The 24,952-nt window shown below is 42.1% G+C and overlaps 2 protein-coding genes across 3 annotated transcripts; one reads left to right on the forward strand and one right to left on the reverse strand.

Moving 5' to 3' along the window:
* Positions 1–1,825: 1,825 nt before the first annotated feature.
* LOC103654267 (probable LRR receptor-like serine/threonine-protein kinase At1g67720) lies at positions 1,826–7,912 on the forward strand. The gene is made up of 15 exons (XM_008681100.3): positions 1,826–2,299; positions 2,806–3,349; positions 3,688–4,193; positions 4,302–4,434; positions 4,517–4,588; positions 4,669–4,737; positions 4,849–4,920; positions 5,165–5,233; positions 5,682–5,833; positions 5,906–6,150; positions 6,241–6,367; positions 6,684–6,749; positions 6,959–7,142; positions 7,239–7,374; positions 7,446–7,912. The coding sequence occupies exons 1-15, from the start codon at positions 2,224–2,226 to the stop codon at positions 7,737–7,739; spliced, it is 2,745 nt and encodes a 914-aa protein (XP_008679322.1). The 5' UTR covers positions 1,826–2,223; the 3' UTR covers positions 7,740–7,912.
* Positions 7,913–8,427: 515 nt separating this feature from the next.
* On the reverse strand, positions 8,428–22,726 carry LOC100384257 (RNA binding (RRM/RBD/RNP motifs) family protein). 2 transcript variants are annotated; one of them, NR_158580.1, is made up of 14 exons: positions 22,529–22,726; positions 21,984–22,083; positions 21,741–21,868; positions 21,357–21,537; positions 21,158–21,270; positions 18,833–18,916; positions 18,701–18,749; positions 18,522–18,613; positions 17,896–18,025; positions 17,670–17,746; positions 15,921–17,581; positions 9,597–9,986; positions 8,764–9,490; positions 8,428–8,651 (listed from the first exon to the last, which is right to left on the reverse strand). NR_158580.1 is itself a non-coding variant. In NM_001365703.1 (13 exons), coding segments are annotated over exons 1-13 (3,534 nt in total). In that variant the 5' UTR covers positions 22,531–22,726; the 3' UTR covers positions 8,658–8,963. The 2 variants fall into 2 exon arrangements, 1 of the variants encoding a protein (NP_001352632.1); NM_001365703.1 differs by lacking the exon at positions 8,428–8,651 and having other exon boundaries at positions 8,658–9,490.
* Positions 22,727–24,952: the final 2,226 nt, after the last annotated feature.

Genomic DNA, 24,952 nt, shown 5'->3' on the forward strand with positions numbered 1-24,952 from the left:
TTACTATTCACATAATGTATTCCTACTATTATGCTTCTGGGCCCACATGTCGGGGCTCAGCATTCTTGTATGTGCCTCCCTTAAACTATAAAAGGGAAGGCACACAGCGTTACAAGGCACGGACGCTCAAGTTCGCACACAAGCTCTCAACCACACAGACACAGGTTTGACACATACTCAATGCTACATACACACAGTGGAGGTAGGGTATTACGCTCCGACGGCCTGAACCACTCTAATCCCTCGTGTCCTCGTGTGTTCATCCCAAATCCACATAACAGGTAAAACGCTTAGGCCCCCTCCTCATCTTAGGATTAGGGCGGGTGCATTCCGTCACCCGGCCGGTGAATTTCTCCCACCGACAGATACTTTGGCTTGTTAATAAACTAGTGATATAAGAGGCTAATTGGCGAGACATTGGTTTATAAGGACTCCATTATATAGCTATCTAGATATTAACTTAAATTTTCCTTTGTAGTTATATACGATGTATTGTAACTTGTGAAAAATGTTTGGTGCGTGTGAGAAATGACAATGTGGTATTGGACCTATAGTGACAATTGACAATCCACTATCGTGTGATCCGGCACTAGTGTCATGAGTATAATTGTTGGGTTGTTGTCTAAACTGGTAGTATCACTCAGGATACCACTAACGGTTTAAGATGATATCTGGTAATGATATGTATAAATAATATTATCAGTTTCTGATATGAACCAACTATGATGTGTTTATATCACTATTGGGTTATCCATGTAGCACTGGTGGATCACCCTATCACTATAAATTAACCGTTGACATAGATTTCAGCGATGATGGGATTTCTATCCGACAGTCTGGATGAGTCTGGATGTGGGTAGATGTGAGTCTGAATGTGTGTAGATGAGCAAGATGCCAATGATAAAGTGCAATTGTTGAAAAAATAGCTTACCTGATATGGCTCTAGCCAAATAAGCTCTAATTAGTCTAAACCCCTTTAGAACAAAAGAATATTTTTTGAATCCTACATTTTTCTATATTTTAACCAATTCATGTGAAATTCCTATATCATCCCTATGTTCCAAAGAGGTCCCTAGTGAGTCCCTATTCCACTATAAGAGTATCTCTAACTGTGATTTAAATCAGTGTCGTAGTTTAAAATATAGGGCTCAAATCATAAAAACAGCTTCAATAGTGTCTTATTTTATATTTTTCATAAAAAAATAATATGGGGCACACCATAAAGTGACCCTAATATATTACACCCTAGGTTAGCGTCATATCCTTGTTTTCTACATCATTCTCTACATTTTATTTCCCAATAATACAATTTACTTCCTAAGATGGATGATTTAGGGCCTAACTGTTGAAGTACAATTTGTTTTGTTATGCCTTAACATGTTAAATTATGTATTGTTTTAATTTTTGAGGGACTATTTTGTGGCACATTGTTGGAGATGCTCTTTACCTGTGGCATAAATCACTGCCACGTCTTGAAATATAGACTTAATCATTAAAAACAATCATAACAATGCCCTATTTTACAAAATTTTATCAAAAAAATTTAGGGCACACCATAAAGGGACCTAAATATACTACATCCCATATTAGTGTCATATCTTTATTTTGTACATCATTCTTAACATTTTTTCTAACAATATAATTTACTTCCTAAAATATATAATTTAAGGTTGAAACTCAATTTGTTTTTATTGCATTAAATATATTAAATGATATAGTATTTTAATTTTTGGAAATGTTATTTTTTGAGAGACGAGATACTTTAGTAAAGGTAACAATGAGACGAGAAGTAATATAAATATATTGAAAATTGACATGAGTTGTCATCGGCCGTCATGAGCTGAGGATCCTCTCCATTTCGCACGGAGACGGAGTCCCAGGCACCCAGCCAACCTTTTTCTACTCTTCTGGCAGTCTCTGTCTCCCACACATTCTCTCTCTAAACTCCCATGTCAGCCCGTCTTTATCGATTAAGGTCACTTTACCACTAGTTAAAGACGAGCGCCGCGTGCAGACGGAGTGGTAGAAAAAGCTGGATGTCCATCGCCTTGCTTCCAGGTTTTCTCCAACCATGTCCACCAACACACTGATCTAGTACTAGGACTAGTACTAGATCGATCCTGCCTGCCTGCCTGCTTGTAACAGCAACAGCAGCAGAAGTGGCGCACTGTGCTTTGCGGTGGCGGAGGCTGCGAGAGAGGAGGAACTTGCAAGCCGACTTCCATGGCTGCCGCCTTCTCCGCCGCTATCCTCTTCCACCTGCTGCTGCTCCTCTTCTCGCCGTCCGCTGCGCAGCCTGGTGAGCCGTCGCTCTCCTGACTCCTTCCGAGTCCCAATCCCCATTCTCATGTCCAAAGATTCGTTTTTTTTAATTTCCCCTGGTTGTTTTGTTTAGGGCGGCACCGCCCTTTCTCTACCTAGTTTACGCATGCATACTCATATAGTCAGTGTCATGGGGAGAATGTTCCGGCTTCTCCAGCAGATTTGCGAGATTGCAAGAGGAGGAATGTGCATATCCACACTGACCCCCTGTTTGATTTTGCTCCTTTGCATTCCATAAATGTTAGTGCTAGTAAATCTAACCTAACGGAGTAAGCAAGCAACTACTCTGAATTGGCTATCTCCCATCACGAAGAATGGGTTTCACAAAATTGCCATCAGACTCCTCGGTCACAATTATAACCACAAGGAGTCAACGATTACAATGGCAAATAGCTAATTATATCCATTTGTGGAATGTGTGTGTTGTACTACATCTAAACCTCACCATCTTTAATTTGCCCCCTTCCCATCCTGCTCCTGCAGGTTTCATTAGCTTGGACTGCGGGGGAGCTCGTGATCACACGGATGCCATTGGGATCCAGTGGACCTCTGATGCCAGCTTCGTCTCTGGCGGCCAGGCCGCGCAGCTGCTGGTCCAGAATGGCCTGCAGCAGACCCAGCAGCAGCTGACCACCGTGCGCTACTTCCCCGCGGACAACAGGAAGCACTGCTACACCATGAACGTCAGGAACAGGACGCGCTACCTTGTCAGGGCCACTTTCCTCTACGGCAACTTCGATAACAGCAACGTCTACCCGAAGTTCGATATCTCCCTCGGAGCGTCTCCCTGGTCCACCATCGTCGTCGACGACGCCACCACCCCCGTCGTTGAGGAAGCCATCATCTTGGCTGCTGCTCCCACGCTCAGTGTATGTCTCTCCAATGCCAGCACGGGACAGCCCTTCATCTCTACTCTGGAGCTTCGACAGTTTAACGGTTCGCTCTACTACACCACTGACGAGACACGCTTCTTTCTTGGACTGTCTGCGAGGATAAATTTTGGCGCAGGAAGCAATGATTCAGTGAGGTACTGATACTGCCACACCACCATGCGTACTGATGCCTTTTGCATTGTACATAGGCTTCAAATCTGGCCACAATTATAAACTAAAATTGCATATAAAAAATATATAAACTTAGTATCCTGTCCTGTGTGTAGAACTATGGCTGCATGATTTGGTGATTGTTGTTACATTCTCTGTCCTCGTCAGCTCAAAGATCCACAGTCCCATGTCACTGTTCTGCTGCCACATATCAAAACTCTGATCAAGCTTCACTTTACTGTCATTACTAAGTTATAACAGGAACTACATTTTGTTTCATGCAAACAAATAACACAAGAGTTTTCCTTGTCTTGTTCCACAGATATCCTGATGATCCATTTGATAGAATCTGGGAATCTGATTCTGTGAGGAGAGCAAATTACCTTGTTGATGTTGCTCCAGGGACTGAAAGAATATCAACTACAAAACCCATATTTGTCGGTACCAACGAAGAACCACCTGAAAAGGTCATGCAAACAGCAGTAGTTGGCCAGGATGGGTCATTGAACTACCGCCTTGATTTGGAAGGTTTCCCAGCAAATGCTTGGGGAGTCTCGTATTTTGCAGAAATTGAAGATTTGGCACCAAATGAAACGAGGAAATTTAAGTTAGAGGTCCCTGGCATGCCAGCACTCAGTAAACCAACTGTTGATGTGGAGGAGAATGCTCAAGGGAAATACCGTTTGTATGAACCAGGCTACACGAATTTGTCACTTCCGTTTGTTTTCTCCTTTGGGTTCAGGAAGACGAATGATTCTTCAAAGGGGCCTATTTTGAATGCCCTGGAGATTTACAAATATGTCCAAATTACTATGGGATCACAGGATGGTAAGCAAATTGTGCATGGTTCTGCTACCTTTTCTTTTTTCCTAGCTGCAACAGCCCATTATGTTTCAGAATAACAAATCCACTTTGGGGTGTATGCAAAATTCACAGCAAATATCATGGCCAGCATGGTATCACGATATCCACAGGAAGGTTGGGCACAAGAGGGTGGTGATCCGTGCTTACCAGCATCATGGTCCTGGGTGCAATGCAGTTCAGAAACTTCTCCAAGGATATTCTCAATGTATGACAATTGACAACCTTGTCATTCTGCCTTTTTTTGCCTTAATGAATTAGTATTTGACACCTATTAAAAAAATTTCCAGCACATTGTCTGGGAAGAACATTACCGGAAGTATCCCGGTGGAACTGACAAAGCTATCAGGGTTGGTTGAGCTGTAAGGACTGAATACTTTATCTTTATCTTGTCTAAGTATTTGGCTTCTATTATCTGATCATTTTACTTCCGTTAATGCAGAAGGCTTGATGGTAATTCATTTTCTGGCCAAATTCCTGATTTCAGAGAATGTGGGAATTTGCAGTATATGTGAGTTTCCAGTTATTTTGATAATATTTTATTCTTAAATGATTCTACTAATATACTGTGCTTTGATTCTGAAATGATTCTACTAATATATGGTGCATTTATTCATTCTAGTCACCTTGAGAACAATCAGTTAACTGGTGAATTGCCATCTTCTTTGGGTGACCTACCTAACCTGAAAGAGTTGTAAGTTAAACATCCACGTGTACACCTTGTCTTAATCTCCACATTTTGGAGGCCATAGTATAATATTCCTTCAATTTATTTTTCTTCCTGACTTTTTTTATTTGTATTCATTTCTTTTTTTTTCTGCTCAAGAAACCAAAAGGCAAATTGATGTCAGTGATTTAGGCTTTTTCATATGATTACATCTATGTGAGGATCTTTATGGAAAAAAGACCTCTCTTATTATGAATGAAAAAATTTGCAGGTATGTTCAAAATAACAAGCTGTCTGGGCAGGTTCCAAAAGCACTTTTCAAGAGAAGCATTATTTTGAAGTTAGTACCCTGTCCTTAAAGCAGATTATTAATTTCAGATCATGCTTTTGAGTGAAACGGCCTCTAGCTGGGTTGGTTAGATGACTAGAGTAGCACTTTAGTCCTGAGTTCAACTCCCCGTGAGAGCGAATTTCAGGCGAATTTCAGACTAGGGTTAAAAAATCCTTCGTCTGTCCCACATCAGTGGGGCAGAGATTTGGCGGGTTTCTTGACCTGCGTGAGAAGCTGTCTGCCTGTCTCACTGAATCACCAGGTTATGAGTTCGAAACAGCCTCTCCGCATTTGCAAGGGGAAGGCTTGTTTCGGTTTATTCCTTACCCATACCTCACTCATGTGGGAGGCTCCGGCACTGGGTCTGCTCTTTTTTTATGTAGACCAAATAGCTATGCTGTTCTTAGAAGAATGGTAGCATGACTCCCATATGTTCTAATTTGTTACATGCCTGCAGCTTCTCAGGTAACAGTGGCCTTCACATAGTAAGCAATGGCATTAGCCACACCATAATTGTTATATGTCTGGTGATTGGAGCCGTTGTCTTACTGGGTGTTGCTATTGGGTGCTATTTCATTACATGTAGGAGAAAGAAGAAATCTCATGAAGGTACACCTTTTAGCTCAATCGACATATCTGATACTATGCTAGAGCATGCAGTGATTCTTTTGCCATCTCCAGACACTGTTGTCATTGCAGCAGCACCAGCTAAAAAACTTGGTTCATATTTTAGTGAAGTGGCTACAGAATCAGCACACAGATTTTCTTTATCTGAAATTGAAAATGCTACTGGCAAATTTGAGAGAAGAATTGGGTCTGGAGGCTTTGGCATAGTATACTATGGAAAGTTGGCTGATGGGAGAGAGATTGCAGTCAAACTTCTCACGAATGACTCGTATCAGGGAATCAGAGAATTCTTGAATGAGGTCTGTTCTCATACTCGCCACATTAGTAACCTGAAATATGGATCTTAGAGTGTCCGTGCATATATTTATCTGGTTAACCTCTTGTTTCAGGTGACATTGCTTTCCAGAATACATCATAGACACCTGGTTACATTCCTTGGTTACAGTCAGCAAGATGGCAAAAACATACTAGTGTATGAGTTCATGCATAATGGGACACTAAAAGAGCACCTTCGTGGTAAGTCCACATCCAACTGATGGTAAATGTACATCAATGTCAAACAGACAGTAGGTGGAAAGTTATTCTCCCACAAGCTAAATGTTTTACATCATTAGAGATTGGATGGAAGGCGTGCATGCTTGATTAACTGAACTGAAACATGAAATTATCAGATTCTCCTTAATGATAGACATATATCTCTGATTTAGCTTTGAATTGTGATTAATTATGAATGATCAACCTGGGCAACAACATGAAGTGTTAGATGACAGCACCCCAGTGTCATAGAGAAAACGTATACAAATGAGGGTAAACCTTTGGTGGTGTTTCGCAGGAGCTGATAATGAAAAGATAACTAGCTGGCTGAAGCGTCTTGAGATTGCAGAAGATTCTGCGAAAGGTTTGTGGTCTGCTACGTGTTTTTTTTTTAGGAAACAGGAGGGGTAGCCCCCTCCTAATGGTTAATTAATATATATTAATAATAGAAGAAAAGGATGTGTAATTCAAGGAACACCACAATTGGTGCTCTAGCCATTATTCTATAAGAGGGAAATATATATATATATTCTTCGCTCTATGGATTCTGAATGTGAGCTGGTAAAAAAACAGGTATAGAGTATCTCCACACGGGATGCTCCCCAACAATCATCCATAGAGACCTGAAGAGCAGTAACATTCTCCTAGACAAGAACATGAGAGCAAAAGTGGCAGACTTCGGTCTTTCGAAACCTGCAGTGGATGGGTCTCATGTGTCAAGTATAGTTCGAGGGACAGTTGGATACCTGGACCCAGAGTAAGGCCAAGCAAAATCTGACTGAGGCGTTTTTTTTTTCTGTTTCATCTTGCGTCTAAATAAAGAATCGATTTTTTGTTTGTGTGTTCTGGTTAGGTACTACATCTCGCAGCAGCTGACGGAGAAGAGCGACATCTACAGCTTCGGCGTGATTTTGCTGGAGCTCATCTCTGGGCATGAACCCATCTCGAATGACAACTTTGGGCTCAACTGCCGGAACATTGTTGCGTGGGTAAGAAAGAAGAGTATTCCTGTTGGTTCTGCTGAAGCAAAAGCGTTAAATAAATAAATAAATAAATGCAGGCCCGATCGCACATCGAGAGCGGGAACATCCACGCCATCATTGATGAGTCGTTGGACAGAGGCTGCTATGACCTGCAGTCGGTGTGGAAGATCGCGGAGGTGGCCATAATGTGTGTGAAGCCCAAGGGCGCCCAGAGGCCTCCCATCTCGGAAGTGCTCAAGGAGATCCAGGACGCCATTGCCATGGAGCGGGTGCTCGTGTCCAATTGCAGCAACAGGATGGGTTCAGGTAGCGTGGAGCAGAATGGAGGAGCATCTTTCGACGAGCTGCTCATGCAGCCGGGTCTCAGATGAGATGAGAACAACCTACTCGTACCTTGAGTCCATTGTATGTAGTAATTAATGTGTTTACTACATTTTTTTTGAGAAACAAATTAAGTAATGCTAGCAAAGGAACCAGTATATTATTATTATTATTATTATTATTATTATTATTATTATTATTATTATTATTATTATTATTATTATTATTATTATTATTATTATTATTATTATTATTATTATTATTATTATTATTATTATTATTATTATTATTATTATTATTATTATTATTATTATTATTATTATTATTATTATTATTATTATTATTATTATTATTATTATTATTATTATTATTATTATTATTATTATTATTATTATTATTATTATTATTATTATTATTATTATTATTATTATTATTATTATTATTATTATTATTATTATTATTATTATTATTATTATTATTATTATTATTATTATTATTATTATTATTATTATTATTATTATTATTATTATTATTATTATTATTATTATTATTATTATTATTATTATTATTATTATTATTATTATTATTATTATTATTATTATTATTATTATTATTATTATTATTATTATTATTATTATTATTATTATTATTATTATTATTATTATTATTATTATTATTATTATTATTATTATTATTATTATTATTATACCATGGGTATTATTATGGCAAAACGCATGTACTGGCCAGGCAGCCACCGACCAACACCATCATCATGTACCAACACAAGAAAACACTGCCATCATCAAGTCAAGCCCACCAAATCTTCTTAGTCGCTCACGTTCAAGAGCCACACCACACTACATTATAGACATATCTCAATATATTTCAACTTCAGCTGCTTTGTTCTCGGCACATAATCTTTCTTTTCACTCAAGCTTCACAGATCATACAAGAGAACGAACCTGATCATCAACAAACAAAGGTCAGTTTTCAAATTGTTTGTGCACCACTAGTCCACTACTACATAGAACACTAACTATCACAAACAGCCACAAAACAAAATGGCATGGGTACCTGGTAATTTCAAATAGCTGAACCAAAACTCAGGTTCGTTTTTGTAAATTCCAATAGCAAAAAATACTCGTGTACCAGCTCATAAGCACAACCACCATTATCCACATCAGGTATACTGTGTTGTGCAACCAGTTACTTCCACAGAACGCCCCCAAGTCAGAACATGTCAGCTCAAACTCACACATTATCCCAGGAGATGATCACATTCCAAAGGCTCTGTTATAGATATCATTTGAACCCAGCATGTGCAACTTGTTCACTTCACTTGGATATAATATCCTCGACATGTCTGACATAGGAGTGCTATTCCCTTGTCTCGAATCACTCCACCCATCCCAGTGACCATTTGTAACCTGCGAGTTTCTGGGTTGTTGCGGAATCTGCACATAAGGGGATAGAGGACCATGGTTCTGACCTAAAAATCTATTATCATTCATATGGTTCAAACCATCCTGCATATGGTCTGCGAATCCCATGTTTTGGTGAGACTGCACATTTGGCTGTATATGTAAGTGAAATCTTGGATCACTGCTTGCTGGTTGCAACTGTGCTTGAAAAGCAGGAGTATTTTTCATCTCCAGCCCTGAATCGCCAATTCCAGGCATCAGCCCTTTGCCCACAGCTAATATAGCAGGATCATCGAACTCCATGTCACTTGAGTGCCTTCCAAACTGAGATTGATAATGATTACTACTGCCACCCAGAACAGTATTCCGGAGAAGATTTTCTGCAAAGCACCGCAAAAGGCATGAGAAATCAAAGTAGTTCTAGGAAAATAAGAGAGAGAGAGAGAGAGAGAGAGAGAGAGAGAGAAATTAAGACAGGAAACAAACCTGGGTTTGTTGAGCCATACGACTGATTAGACCCATCCTGTGATGAAAACCCAGAAGAAAAAGGGAATCCAGATGAAGGGTTAGGGCCATTCTGTGATGAAAATCCAGAAGGAAATGCAGAAGGAAACCTAGACGAGGAATTAGGCCCATCCAGAGATGAAAAACCAGAAGAAAATGGAGAAGGCAGTCTACTAGGGGGCTTAGACAGTTCCTGGGCTGAAATTTGAGAAGAAAATGCCCAAGGGAATCTAGGAAGGGCTATAGACCCATCATGAGACGAAATTCCAGAAGGAAACTCCTGGGATGGAAGTGCAGTAGAAAATCCAGGAGGGGGGACTCTTGCTGGTGCTGAAAATCCTGGGGGCGCAGATATTTTAGACCTCGATGTACCTGAGAAAGCAAATTCTTCATATAATAAGCATGCAAACTTAACACTGGTAAAAAAACATATCATAAGCACCAATTGATCAGCAATCTATTTGAGTCAGAATATCAGAATATCTTTACCAACACTCAATGAAAAATAAGTGTAGCACAGAATAAGGTCATTCAATTGCAGTACTTATCATTCTGCTCAGTCAGGCAAAGAAGTAAGAAACTGGAGCCGCGGAGATGGCCTCCCCACCCCCTCAGCCCGTCTCCTCCTCCCCTCAACCCCCCTCCCTCCGCCACCTCCCTCAACCATAGCCACTCGCGGGACTCCACTCCGGACCCAGCGACCACCCTTGCTGACTGTCTCGGCTTCCAGGGCTCCCAAGCTAGACGGTCCAAGTTCCAGCGTTGGAGCGATTCCTGCCCGGACTCCTCGTTGGATGGGTCTTGCCGGGCGCCTCACTCATATGAAGAGGTGCTGTTATCCAGCTCTGCAAGGATCATCTCCTCCCCTCCGACGTCTAGCAAGAGATCACCAGGAGGGGAAAGGACTGTGATCCTCCCACTTCCAGAGGCTCAAAGTCGCAGAGTGCCTCCGGAGGTTGATCAAGAAGGATGGCAGGTGGTGGTGCGTAGGAGGAGACCTCGTGGTGAGTTGCATCCTCGTAGACAGTCCCTTGTGGATCTCCGAGGGAAGTGTTTCAACTGCTTCTCCTCTGACTTTGTTGTGACATGCCGCCGTCCCTCTAGATGTCTCAAGTGTCTCAAGTCTGGACATCTGGCAATTGCATGTTCTACCTCTGGAGTATTCAAGGAGAAGAAGACGGTGTGGCAGCGTCTGGGCGGGCAAGGCGTGAAAATCCCGGTGTGGCAGCGCCTGTCTGCTCCCAGTGAAGCCTTGCATCCGACGCCCTCCCGTCCAGACAAGCTGCGCAGGAGATCGGTGTGGAGACGGATCTCCCCACCAGTGGAGTCTGTGATGAGTGATAATTTTCAGAAGATGACCCCGCTGGATGGCCCCCAGAAAAGCCTCCGCAACAAGAAAAGAAGACGCTCCAAGCGTAGGGAGCGGCAGAGCCCGGGTGCAGTCCAAGGCAGCTTTCACCATGTTCTGCAGCTGTTCGGGCTTGGTGTTTTGACCCAGGAAGGCTGCACCGAGAAATGGACCTTCACATTGTTGAGCCTGGGGATGCTTTGCATGAGAAGAGATGCCTCACGTACAAGACCAGGATGGATGTTGTCCTGGTTGAAGCTTGTCCAAAATCCATTGTTGTCCGGCAGATGGCAAGCGCCCTGATGATGAAGAAGATCGCGGCGGCCCCGACTCCCAACATCAACGTTCGGGCTTCCCCCACGAACATCGGAGAACAGTACATCTTCGCCTTGGCCCTGTCATGCCGGTGGGCCATGGCGGATCGGCGAATGCGCCTGGGGGATCTGAACCGCCTACAGCGGGTCTTCACGTGTGCCCCCGGGGCAGTGGATCCGTCACCGCCGTTGAGGGGATCTCCACGTGCGCCTGGGGCAGTGGAACCGTTTCCGCTGGATGGTGCAGGGAGGGAAGGCCCATATCTTGGGCGGGATCTGCTTTCATTACACTCAGCCGCCTCCGCCCCGTTTCTCGAGAAGACGGTTGAAGGCGCAAGGATCACGCGCGCTCCCGAGATTGCCGGCTCGGTTTCTGAGAAGAGACACAGTCGGACTGGGGATGTGGATCAGGCATGGGTCTTCGTGGGTGCTTTGATGACCTCTGAAGCGCGGGCGCTGGACTCGTCAGGTCCCCTCCCGCCCCATAATTTCCCTGGTGGGCCTCTATTGGATGGGCTGCCATTGGGCTCCTTGGGGACGGAAGTTGTTGGGCCGCTGGACCCAATGCTTTCCTCTTCGCCCCGGATCCTTCGTTCTGGGCCGCTAGAGAGTGAATACCTGAGTTCGCCCCACCAGCCTCCAGTCCCCCTCCACTAAGGGTGGTAATGGATCATGGCCCTAATACTTGCTTCACAAACCAACAAGGCCCTTAATTTTGTTAGTTCAAAATTGTATTGTTTTATGATCCGGCCCTAACTTGACTTGATCCTTAGATTTGCTAGGCTAAATTAAATGGCCCGTTACCACCCCTACCCTCCACCCTTCGTTTGGGTTGCTTGAGACTTCCCATGCTGTTCTAGTCTCGCCCCTACATTCCATTGGGACGCCGGAGACTTTCTTGAACAATGTTGTCTCGCCCCAATGCACATTCAGGGCTGCTGAGAATTTGGACTCTCGACTTGTCTCGCCCCAAATTGGGTCGCTAGAGACAGGCAGGCACGTTTATGAGGCTCTGGATTTCCCTGATACCTCAGCCCTCAAGGTTTATTCAAGACGCAGGTTCAGGAATCTGCAGATCCAGGCTCAGCAGGACCTCTCATCCAGAACCTCCCAACTCCACCCAGAAGGCCTCTCATCATTCTATGGGTCCTGCTATCCTTCATGATTGACCTGGCCCATTCTTAAGCTCTGCTCCAGAGTGCAGCCTCTCAGGACTCAAGATCACTGCCCCTTGATCCTTGAGCTCAGAGATAACAAGCCAAGAAAGCGCAGGTTTCACTTCGAGTCCTTTTGGACTAAACTGGATGGGTTTCAGGATATTGTTCAGTCTGCTTGGAACTCTGTTGATCTGGATAGTTGTCCCTTCCTGACCCTTGATAAAAAACTGAAGGCGACGGCTAAACAGTTGAAAGCCTGGAGTGCCAACAAGGTTGGTCATGTGAGATCTCAGCTTGCTTTGGCCAAAGAGGTGCTACACAGGGTGGAAATGGCTCAGGATGAGAGACAGCTCACGACAGTTGAGGTATGGTTCAAGAACAGGCTGAAAAGGCATTGTATGTTTTTTTTCGAAAGCGCAGGAGAACTGCGCATCATTATATTAAGTAGAAGGAAAAGAGGGTCCAAAATAGACCACAGTACAAAAAGCTCCCCTAAGGAGGTTTAAAACAAAGAAAAAGAAAACAATCCATGATAAACAAATACAACCCTACAACAGGCAGCTAGGGGCCACTGTTGGTTGCGGCAAGAAAGGAGAGACCCTTAGCTCCTGCCATTTCCCCCAACTGTTGTTCATCCCTTGCCTGACAGAGAGTTGCGGAAACACTAGGGGATAATCCATCAAAGACAAAAGGCATTGTATGTTGCTGTCCTCCTTCAAGCGCACCATGGCTAGACTTCGCTCTAGAATCTCTTGGCTCAAAGAAGGAGATGCTAACACCAAGTTCTTTCATCTCCATGCCCGGCACCGCAAAAGGAAGAATTTTGTAGCAAAACTTTTGGATGGAGATCGAATTTTGACTGCTCATAATGAGAAAGCTGCTGCAGTAGATCAGTTTTATTATAACCTCATTGGTCAGTACAGAGAAAGGGACAGGACGATAAACTTGGAGGCCCTTGGTGTCCCTAGACATAATCTGTCTGATTTGGATTCTCCTATCTCTGAGCAAGAAGTTTGGGATACCATTAGAGACATGCCTGCTGATAAGGCTCCAGGACCTGATGGTTTTACAGGGCTGTTTTACAAATCTTGCTGGGGGGTTATTAAGAATGAGGTGTTGGCTGCAACTTCAGCAGTTTGGAGCAGAAAGTTCTGCTATTTCAGCAAGTTAAACACTGCTTATATCACTATGATTCCGAAGCACGAAGGGGCTGATCAGGTTAAGGATTTTCGGCCTATAAGTCTTGTGCACAGTTTTGCTAAAATAATCACAAAAATCCTTGCAAATCGGTTGGCCAAAAAGTTGCATGAGATGGTTTCCCCTAATCATTGTGCTATCATAAAAGGAAGATTCATACAAGATAACTTCATGTTGGTCCAGCAAACGTCGAGGCTCTTGTATCAACACAAGATGGCTCGGTTGCTATTCAAATTGGACATCACAAAGGCTTTTGACTCAGTCTCATGGTCCTTTATAATTGAAGTCATGGCGTAGATGGGTTTTGGGCAGATTTGAAGAGATATTATTTGCGGTCTGTTGGCCTCTTCCTCGACACAAGTGCTCCTCAATGGGTTCCCTGGATCTCATATTCAACATAAAAGAGGTCTTCGTCAGGAGACCCTCTTTCTCCATTGCTTTCCATTCTTGCAATGGATATTTTGGGCTTTCTGTTCAATAAGGCAGAAGAGGGAGGGCTGCTACAGCAACTTTCAAGGGGGGGAGAGTTTGCACAGAATCTCTATGTATGCTGATGATGTGGTCTTATTCCTACACCCTGCACCCTTTGATATATCTGTCACTCTGGAAATTCTCCAGTTGTTTGGAGATGCTTCTAGCCTCTACAATAATGTAGAGAAGTCCAGCATTCTTCCCATCAGGTGCCCTGAGGATACCTTAATGGAAGTCCAGCCCCTGCTGCCCTGTGCCGTGACTGCCTTCCCTTGCCGGTACTTAGGTCTCCCTCTTTCCATCCATAAGTTAAACAAACATAATTTTCTGACTTCGGTTAAAAGGGTTGCTGATCGGCTGCCGCATTGGAAGGCGGATCTAATGACTAGATCAGGGAGAAGAATCCTGGTTCAACATGTGCTTACAGGCATGTCTATTTATGTGGCAATGGCAGTTGACATCCCCCATTGAGCTTTGGAGGCGATTGATAAAATAAGAAAATGATTTCTCTGGAAGGGTAGAAAAGAAGTTAAAGGGGGGCATTGTTTGGTAGCATGGGGAAAGGTTTGTAGACCCCTTAATCTGGGAGGCCTCGGTATTTCTAGTCTACAGGAGCTCTGCTGGGCTCTCCGAATGAGATGGCTGTGGCTGCAAAAAACTGAGTCTGGGCGCCCTTGGTCTGGCCTTTCTATTCAAATCCCGGCCAAGGCCCAAGCTTTCTTTTCCAGGGTCCTGATTTCCGAAGTGGGGGACGGTGCAAACACCCTGTTCTGGACTGATAGGTGGTTGCATGGGGAGAGAATTTCTGAGCTGGCCCCGAGGCTTTTTGGCATAAATCCTAAAAGATTGGCTCAGAAACGAACTGTGAAAGAAGCTTGATCCAATGGTCGATGGATTGATGACATCCAGGAGGCCCTCACTGTTGAAGCTTTATCAGACTATCTTCGTCTTTGTGAGATGCTTTTAGGCTTTAAGTTGCATCCTGACAGGGAGGATAAGCACGTTTTCAGCATTGCTCCAGATGGAAGATACTCTGCAAGGTCTGCCTATAAAGGTCTTTTTATGGGATCATGCTATTTTGGGCACTATAAGCGAGTGTGGAAAACTTGGGCGCCACCAAAATGCCGTTTTTTCATTTGGCTTGTTGCTCAGAACAGATGCTGGATAGCAGATAGACTCAAGAGAGGATTTAATCACCCAAACAAATGCCCCTTATGTGATCAGGATGCTGAATCTATAAATCATCTGTTTGTCTCATGTGTCTTTGCCAGGGTTTTCTGGTATAAGGTGCTAAGAAAGTTTGGTATGCACTCCTTAGCTCCTCAGCCAGGTGCTACCTCCTTTTTGGATTGGTGGGAAAATGCCTCAGAAATAGTTAATGGGCTCTCCAAGAAGGGTCTCGATTCCCTTATCATCTTGGGAGCTTGGCTGATCTGGCTTCATCGCAACAGATGTGTTTTTGACAATGGGTCTCCTAGCCTGCCTTTAATCCTCAAGCAGTTTGAAGATGAGAGGAGTGTGTGGGAGGCTGCTGGTGCCAAGGGATTATCCTAACTGGCAGCCCCTCTTCCTGCTAATTGAGGGATGGAGGCATCTTTGTCTCTTCTGGTTGGTGGCTGTGTTCCTATGGACCAGTTTATGTATGCATGTTTCTGGCCTCCGTAAGGAGTCCTTAGTTTTTTTCTTTTGTATTTTTTTCTTTTGTATTGTTGGTCTTCTCATGACCATGTAGCCTCTCTTCTTAATTTATAAAATGGTGCAGTCCTCCTGCGCATTCAAAAAAAAAGGCAAAGAAGTAAGAAGGTATCATAGTACTCACCAGTAGTTAACATATCTAATACACCAAGAGAGTTGCTGTTCGAAAAATCGTTCTCCAAAGATTGGAATGCAAGGCCATTCTGGTAGATATTTCCTCGAGAATTCTGGGGTAGCAAACTGAAATTCTGCTCGGTACCAGTACCACAGTTTCTGAGAGATGAATCCAATAAGTTCCCTTGGTTATCCTGTCTAGCAAATGAAAATCTAGACTCTTTGTTCCCGGTTCCTGATTTCCATGAAGGCACAGCGAAGTGGACATCATTATTTTCAGATTCCCTAAGCATCCTAACAAAATTGTTAGCAGTCGAATATGAATCATCCCATGGATTAAACTCTGATGATAACATATCAGAAATTATTCTGCTCTCATCCTTATTTATGCTTATGGTCTTCTCAAAACTTCCTATACTATCTGTTCTTACTGAACCCATTGCTTCAGTTCTTACTGAACCCATTGCTCTACATTGATGATTTCCCATTCCAGGATGCTGTTCAGAAACATTACCGTGTGTATTTACAGTCCCGAGTCCATCTTGACCTCCATTTAACAAGGCATACATATTATTAATTGAAGAGAACTCAGTCTGCATATGTGAAATTGTAGTGTCAATCGTTGCTGCAGTGTTACTTTCTGTATCATTACACAATGAAGTATCCAATGAACTAGGGAATCGGGCATATGATGGTTGCTCTGAAACATCCAGTAGTATACTATGAAGTTTACCAGTGAGCATCGTAGAATCTACTATATTATTTGAAGGAGTCACACTACCATTTTGCATCTCTGAACTCCAATCAAGACGCTTATCAGAACTATATTGACAAGAAAGAACAGTATCCTTATTTTCTGAAGGTAACAAAGGCTCATTAAGATTGAGATGAGATTGGTCTCTGTCGAAATTCTGATTCATGGGCGCATCAACAGATGTGCATGGCATTACATCTGGTCGCTGATTTCCTGCCATAATCTGAATCTCATCATTGCCACCTAATTTTACTGAAGATATATGAACAGATAGCTTCTCCATGTCAGTGTCCCTGGATCTAATATCCTCCAATATTTTCGCCCCAGCAACATGATTAGATTGGCAGACTACAGCATTTGAAGTAAGGCTAATATTGGTAAGTGAGTGGTCACCATCACTAGTATTTACATCTGATTTAGATATTGCTAGACTTGATACAATATTTGGAGGACTTTTGCTGGTACTGGTAGATTTCATTGTTATGTCTTTCTTAGATAAGACTAGTGGCTTAGATGCTGGATGGGTTAGCTCGCCATTTTCATTTGCAACTTGATTTTCATCGCTTCCTTTTGACATCCCATCTGATACTACAATCTCATCGTCATTCCAAGCTGAAGGTATTGTCGAGAAGTCTATGTTCAGTGATAACTCAAGTGATGATGTAGCTTGTGTTGCCATTGAAATACCAGGCTTATACAGCTGCAAGGTTTTGGACTCTTTTTCTGACACTTGCTGTCCTTCAGACATTTTTGCTGCTGTACTTGTATCATCATTCCATGAAGAGGGTGTTTTTGTACTGGAAATTACTGAAGAACTTGAAAATGGATTACTCTGTGATTCTGATTTTGGTTTTGTATGAGATTGTGATGATGTCACCCCAGTAGCTGTTGTCCTGGCGTTCACATCACGTTGTCCCCTGCATATAAAAAAGGAAAAAAATCAGTAACACAGTCTTCAGCTTCAAGCATAGCAAAAAGGTAGCAGAAGGCTTTGAGGTACCATACCATGAGGCAGCTGGTGGAAGTGTGGACCTCCCAGAACTACTGTTTGGAGGTGAAGGTCTGGGCTGGTTGGTGGTATTCTGCACAGATAGCGGCCAGTTAATGGAGCATGTAAGTCAAAACATTATGAAATATCAGCGATTAAACCTAGACTAGAAAGCAGCATTGAAGTTTTAAAAAAATGACATCTCATCGAATGCGTTTTGAATTTTCAGCGCAAAGAACATACAAGTGTTGCATTCTTGAAGGTATGCTTGGCTGAAACCACTGCACTGTAAGAGAAATCATCTCCTGGAGGAGGCAACATGTTGCCTGTACGTCTTTGCGAAACACTAGATGCCATCTGGGGGACTCTGGTCCTGACAGGATATAGAAGAGTGAATGAAAAGTAGCAATTGAAACTATAAAGTTGTTTTAGCAGAAAGTTCATCAAAGTAATAATTAATATAATAAAACATCCACATTAAAGCACGCATACTGTTTTCTAAATCAACTTATAAAGGACACCAACAGCTTATACATAATAAGATTTTGCACAGGGATGAGTTCATCAAACCAACACTAAATATAATAAACATACACATTGAAGCTGACATGTTTTTGTAAAACAAACCCCAGAGAATACCATCAGCTTATACATAGTAAGACTTTGCTTGTATGGCTTCAAGGGACTAATTATTATATCCAAAAATGGAAAAGTAAATGGTGTTCTCAAAAAGCAATGTGAGTACAAGTAGTTTACACAGATAAGGAAAGTGATGGCCAGGACTAGCACATGACTTAGGGTAAAATGAATAAGGAAGCAGAACAAGAAACTAAGGTTCCACAAAATATGTTAAAATAGTTCAGTACTACCTCGTATATGCTGAGATTATCTCATCTTTAGTAAAACTATCCTCCTGACTGCCTACATCATGCAAATAGAGACAATCTGGATTCCCACATGTCTGAGAAAAGTTAAGAAATATTCAAGATAAGAGAACTGGGTAATAGAGTAAGTAAATGAAGCTATCAAAACGAAGCAACAATTGTACCATGTTTCTCAGCCATGCATGGCAATACTTCGTAGTACCAAAGCATGCCCTGCAACAGTCAACAACCATTTAAGTTACTACTTACTATGTTGTGTAAAACTTAAAGTAAGAGAACAAAGTATAGAAACTCACCTTAACACTTTCCCTTCCAAGACAAAATTGTGTACAGCTTGAATACACTGGATGGCTTCTTCTTCTTTGGCATAAGTAATATACCTGTACACATTTGACAGGAATCAGTCATTGCTTGAGCAAGGGCAGAAATTCTGTATCTAACTCCTACACGAACAGAGCACTCCCTACCATCAAATAAGACATCCAGTCATTAGGCTGTCTCCAGCAACGTCCTCTAAATTTCGTCCTCTAAAAGAATATTCTCTGTCCTTTACAACACTCTCTAAAAGATTCCATCCTCTATATATTCTGCATCTCCAGCAACGTTCTCTAAATTCGGTCCTCTATATCTACAGCATTGACAGAATTTATAAACTATCATATTTATTCTATCTTTTGCATGTAATTTGAATTTTTCCTAATGTACTTAATTCAAAAAAACTAATTAACATTTTGCACTACGTCACTTTTTTTAGCATATATATTAATTAAAAAACTAATAACGAGCCGTATGTTCGTGTTTTTTGGCTGTTTTCGTTTGCTTGTCCTCCACCTAGCCTTTTTCTTTGGCCGAACACGCTACAGCCTACAACACCAGACCAAGCTGTCGCTCCTCGATTCCATTCATGGCCGCCGCCGCCGCCGCTCCTCAGATCTCTGTCCATGGCCAGCGCCACCTCCACTCGGCCGTCTGCTACAAACGCCGCCGCCTCTCCTCCCAACAACGTCTGTCGGCTGCTTTCTCCAACCAAGCCCAAGAAATCGATGCTCGTGTTTGGCCGGATGAAGCGACTCCGTGCGCTGCTGGTCGACGGCGCCGTGCTCCACGGTCATCGCCGCCGCCACCTCCCATGTCCGTGCTCGATTTCACAGGAAGGACAGATAGCGGACGCACAGTGAATCGCTGAGAATAGCGTGTACGAACATCGTCCGGTACTTTAGATATGCTCATAATTACAAAGCACATTATGCAACTACTTTTTGGGACAGATATGCTCATATCATTTTCAAATATTCAATCTAACTATGTCAAGATGTGTTGATGATCAATGTTTAAATACTTTGACTGCACATAGTGCAAAATGTCACTTTGTCTGTGACTGGAGAGAATAACTTGTTGCAACAACATGCAAATAACACCGATGTTTCTTAAGCAGTTTAGAACCGTGACTACTAGACCCTCAACAAATCAGTAAAAGAACAGACCCAGTGCTGACGGCTCCCACATGAGTCGGGTATGGGGAAGGAATAACCGAGGCAAGCCTTAACCCTACATTTTTGCGCAGAGGCTGCGTCAAACCCAGGACCTTTGGCTCAGTGGAAAGGCCTCTCACCACTGCACCAGGCCTGTCCTTCACGGAAAAACTAATTGATTTATGTAACAACATGCATGTATAAGGATAGCTAAACCAAGGAGTCACGGGAACATACCAACATATTGAAGAATTATGTAGAGAAAGTAAAGATGAGGAGCAGTGTGTGTTCTAGAAGACCAGAACTCTAATTTCACATGTTCTTCAACAAAGAGACCACTCAAATATGATCCATATTAGACATGTTGCAAGCATGCACATTTCAGTATACACAACGTTTTCTACACTACAAAAAAAAGACATCCTAACTCCATTTTGGTTAATGCCTTAATGATAATCCCTAACTCAATTCTGGTTAATGATAAAACAATGCATGTTTCTGGCACAACAAAGTTTCAGGATACATCGAAACACTATCCTGGGATTTCCAAGAGAAATCACTCATAAACAAAAAAAAACACATCCCAGGAGAACAACATAAAGTATTCAAACCAAGAAAATCAGACATTTCATTAAAAGATGATTTTTATCTATATCTGCACGTGCAGGATTGGGTTCTGACCCTATCCCACAAACAGATATCTTGCATCTATCTGATTCTTTGAATTTCACACCAATAATACAATACATATCCTAATGTCGGCAATGAGGATAGAAATGTTACTTTCAAGCACGGGCTGTACGGCTATGCAAATCAAGAGGCTGCAGGAAAATCACACTGCTAAGTAGCCTAGATTAAACTTAAATGACTGAACTGCTTGCAACGATATGGACATAATTATCACATTTTCACCAAGTTCAATAGAAAACCACATAACAATATTGAAGTCTGAATTTACTTTCTTATAATACCAATGGTCCAGTATTACAAGGCAGCATTAGAAACTTGAAACATGCAATTGCATAGAATCAGTAGATAGTTATTTGATATTCCATCAGGCTAATTGACCAGTACTGAAAGTAGAAATCTAAATTCATATGAAGTATGAACAGATCATGCATGTACACCGTATAGTTCAGAGAGACATACACACTAATACTGCTGTTTGCTGATGCCTGCTGAGAGGGAGGCCCAGTCGGACGGGAAACTGAAACCTTCAAAACTTTCCCATATTGACCAAAGTACTCCCTGCGCTCAAGTACCTAAACAAGAAATAATAGTAGAGTTGATATGAGAAGTAAAATTTAAACATATCACACGACTTGGACAAAAGTGGATGTGAACTCACGCTCTCATTGCATAAATGCGCAGGTAGCCCAATTATGTACACCAGATTTCTCTGGATAACCCTGACAGTAGCAAGATGCTTCTTAGATTCTACGGTTGATGTTGTTGTTGCTGTTGGTGCTGCCTTTGGCTTAACCCTTTGGGCCTTTTGCTTCTTCTCCGCATTTTTATCTGCCACTGTCCTGCTTCCATCATCAATGTAAAAGGTAAGTTTGAGATACCTAGTGGAAAGGTCAAGTTTCACAGATGGTTCCAATTATCTGAGACAGAGAGACCTACGTCTTCCTATTTCCCATGATATATAAAAGGGTAATCACTTGCAAATATTGTAGTTTGCTTAAGTGAAAAAAAATTGATTGGTAAGGAGAGAAGCATCAGGACGGACCTGTCACAAGTGGCGGCCATCTTGACGATCCTATCCTTGTCATAGCGTGTGCGGCAGGCAGGGCAGCGGCCCTCTGTTTCCTCCTTCTCAGCCATGTCTATGATGTGGTGCCAGCACCAAACACAAATCTGTGGAGTTAAGTAGCAGTTATTTGATGATGGCGCATAGTGCAGGCAAGGCAGGCTGCAATCTAATTGATCTGATCTGATAATGATGAGATAGGAGGATGATTGGTAGACATACATCATAGCCGCATTTGCATGGCTTGAGTTGCTGGTCAGTGATGTCCATCTCCTCAGCACAGAGCGGGCAGGTGCGGTCGCCATCATCGCTCATGGTCGTCCTGGTGGATTGGAAGTCAGCCAGCGTGAGGAGAAACGACCACCCAAGTGTTGTATTATGCATGCGGAAGAATAAGAAGATGGCCAAGATTCAAACAGATAAGACATCATTCAATCCTTAAGGTACAGTATCAGGAACTTGAGATCTCAAATATTCGAGCACAGCACAGGCAGGATAAACTGATACATGAGAGATTGAAGTGTAGAAGACACAGAGGGCATCGAACCTTGACCGATTCTAATAAATCAGCCATCCAACCTTAAATCTATGGGCAGAAAGATATCACAATCCTCGAGAGCGAATTCCACCGGATTCCTCTGGTACGGGGATATACGCCCGGACTAATATTAATAACAGTAATTACAGAAGAAGGCAGGGTGGCGACGAAATTCCCATCAATCGAATCGAAAAGAGGCAGTGGAGTAGCGGGAAGGAGAGGAACTCACATTGGAGGGCGGACCGGGGGTCTCCGATTGCGTGATTTGTGGGAGCGGCAGGGAACCCTAGAGGGTGAGGGAGGAGTGGGCGATTGAGGTGGCGCGTGGCGGTGGGATCAAGCAGGAGGGCAAGCGGATTCAAGGTCGGATGGCTGGACTCCGGCCTGTTCCTTGTTGTTGGGGTGCGGGCGATGAACAGGGAGGGGGCACGGTGCGGTGTGCCTGCGTCTGGTCTGCGGGGTGCTGCAGAGGAAGAAGAGGAAGAGAGATGGTGGGATACTCGTCTACCTCTACAAAAGTTTACAATTTTTTTCATGTAAGGTTATTAAAATGCAAAAAAAATACCGTGCGAAAATTTATATATTTTTTCAGTTCTTTAAATATCTCAAAAGAAAAACAAATCGAACCTATAAAGTTGTAGAATTCGACTGGTCTACGATTTTATAATTTTAACTTTTTAAGGTTGTTACAATACTAAAAATAATGACATATTTAGTCTTAAAGGTATTTTTTTATTTTCACCGATGTCAACTATACGTCTTAACTTTTTAAATATCTTATAGGAAAACATAAACTTTTACAATGACAAGCAGGGGAAAGACGAAGGGGTGTTTTGTTTTTCTCGTCATCTTGTTAAGGGCTTGTTCGGTTAACTCTCAATCCATGTGGATTAAGCGAGATTGTATGGATTTAAATTCTAAGTAAGTTAAACTCCTTAATTTTTTCCAATCTCATCCAATCCATGGGTAACGGATTAACCGAACAAGGCCTAAAGCTAGTCTCTAAAATTTTCTATTTGGAAGGTCTCTGTATTTAAACGATTTGGCAGAGTAAAAGTAATTAGAGTTTAGGACTTGTTCGAGTATTTTCAATCCATATGAATTGGAGATGAATGATATGGATTGAGAGAGATTTTGACTTACTATGGATTTAAACCCCTCAATCTATATGGATTGGGTAGAATCGAATATGACCTTAGGCCTAGTTTGAGTATTCTATGTCTAAGGCATGTGTTGAGGTGGATTAGAGTGTAAATTAAACTAATTTGCACTCCAATCCACATCAATGTATGTGGATTGAGGTCAATACTATAGTGCACAAACAAAACCTTAGAAGGTGAGAAACACCCCCAAAGTCTAAGTTGATTCATAAGGGCATGTTCGATTTGAAGGGATTGAGGGAGTTAGAGGGGATTAAATCTTATCCTATACAAATTTGTATATGAGGGGATTTAATCCCCTCTAATCCCTTTAAATCCACCCCTAACCAAACAAGTTCTAAGACCTCGATTTGGCAAGTCTAGGTTCTAATACGAGTAACCCAATCCACCTCCCACGGTCCCACCACGTGTGTATCGATTTCCATGTGAATACAAGTGTAACATGCTAATTGGTAATTGCTTTGCCAATTTAAAATGTAACATCTAAGTACAACGAAACTTTTAGCAACCAACAGTTTAAAACTCAACTGTCGTGTAATGATAATCCTCTGTACTGAAGGTATACATATATAATATTTATGTCAAGCCATATAGAACACCACACAACATTAGGCTACATTCCTTGCGAAAATGATGTCCTTGGAAAACTTAGCCAGAATGTATGGAATCACACTCCAATGTTTGTTAAATATTGTAAGGCACATATTTGCCATGATACATTTAGAAAAAAAATTGTAAAACAAAGAATTTAAAACAATATATCACCATTGAAACTAAAATAGTGTTTCTATGATATTGAGGGCATTGTATTCGCACGAGAGGGTATTAGAGTACAACTAGTGGATGCAAAAGTTATTGGTCTAGTTAATGAACTTTTGTGATACCAAGTTTCCCATAATCCCCTCTATTCAAGGCATGTTCCAAGGCTGTTCTAAGGTTGTAATTGTAAGGTTGTTAATGAAAACTTTACTGTAAGGTTGTTCTGAGGCATGCAAAGATGCCCTCGCCTATAACGCCAAAGGTTACTGAGGTTGTAATTGCTGAACCGAAGGTGGCTACCGATGCTGAGGCTTCTTTTGATGTGACCAAAGCCAGCTCTTCAAAGAATGATTTAATAACATATGCTATTAGAGAAAAGGAAGAAGATAAAGTTAAATCTTCCAAGGTTGAAGGTTTGCTAGAGAAAAGGGGGTTGCAGGCACCTGAAGAAGCGCCACTCACAACCCACGAATACATTATTCACCATGCTTCGGGTGGGAAATTGAAAGAGAAATGGCCCCATTTCTTTAATGTTTTGGTGATTAAGTGTCTAACACATAGTAAGTGAGTTGCTATATGCCAAACAAGCAAAAAGTGCAAATCATATAACAAGGTATGTTTCTAGACTTAGTAATTGGTTTTTGTATACTAATGTATTTGTCTAAGTGTTAGAAACAGAGCAGAGAAGAAAAGAAGCGAATTGCAAGACTTCGCTGTGTGCAGCCGAAGTCCCG

Source organism: Zea mays, chromosome 4 (genome assembly GCF_902167145.1).
Source record: "Zea mays cultivar B73 chromosome 4, Zm-B73-REFERENCE-NAM-5.0, whole genome shotgun sequence".
Taxonomy (NCBI): domain Eukaryota; kingdom Viridiplantae; phylum Streptophyta; class Magnoliopsida; order Poales; family Poaceae; genus Zea; species Zea mays.

What these genes read in the sequence shown, in the direction of transcription:
- LOC103654267 (XM_008681100.3), top strand. Translation starts at nt 2,224, where the DNA reads ATGGCTGCCGCCTTCTCCGCCGCTATCCTCTTCCACCTGCTGCTGCTC. An exon ending in TGTGGGAATTTGCAGTATAT is followed by an intron (nt 4,738 to 4,848) that starts GTGAGTTTCCAG and finishes TATTCATTCTAG; the next exon opens with TCACCTTGAGAACAATCAGT. An exon ending in AAGAGAAGCATTATTTTGAA is followed by an intron (nt 5,234 to 5,681) that starts GTTAGTACCCTG and finishes ACATGCCTGCAG; the next exon opens with CTTCTCAGGTAACAGTGGCC.
- LOC100384257 (NM_001365703.1), bottom strand. An exon ending in ATTAGATATGTTAACTACTG is followed by an intron (nt 9,987 to 15,920) that starts GTGAGTACTATG and finishes TTGCTTTCTCAG; the next exon opens with GTACATCGAGGTCTAAAATA. An exon ending in GTATGGCTCAACAAACCCAG is followed by an intron (nt 9,491 to 9,596) that starts GTTTGTTTCCTG and finishes GGTGCTTTGCAG; the next exon opens with AAAATCTTCTCCGGAATACT.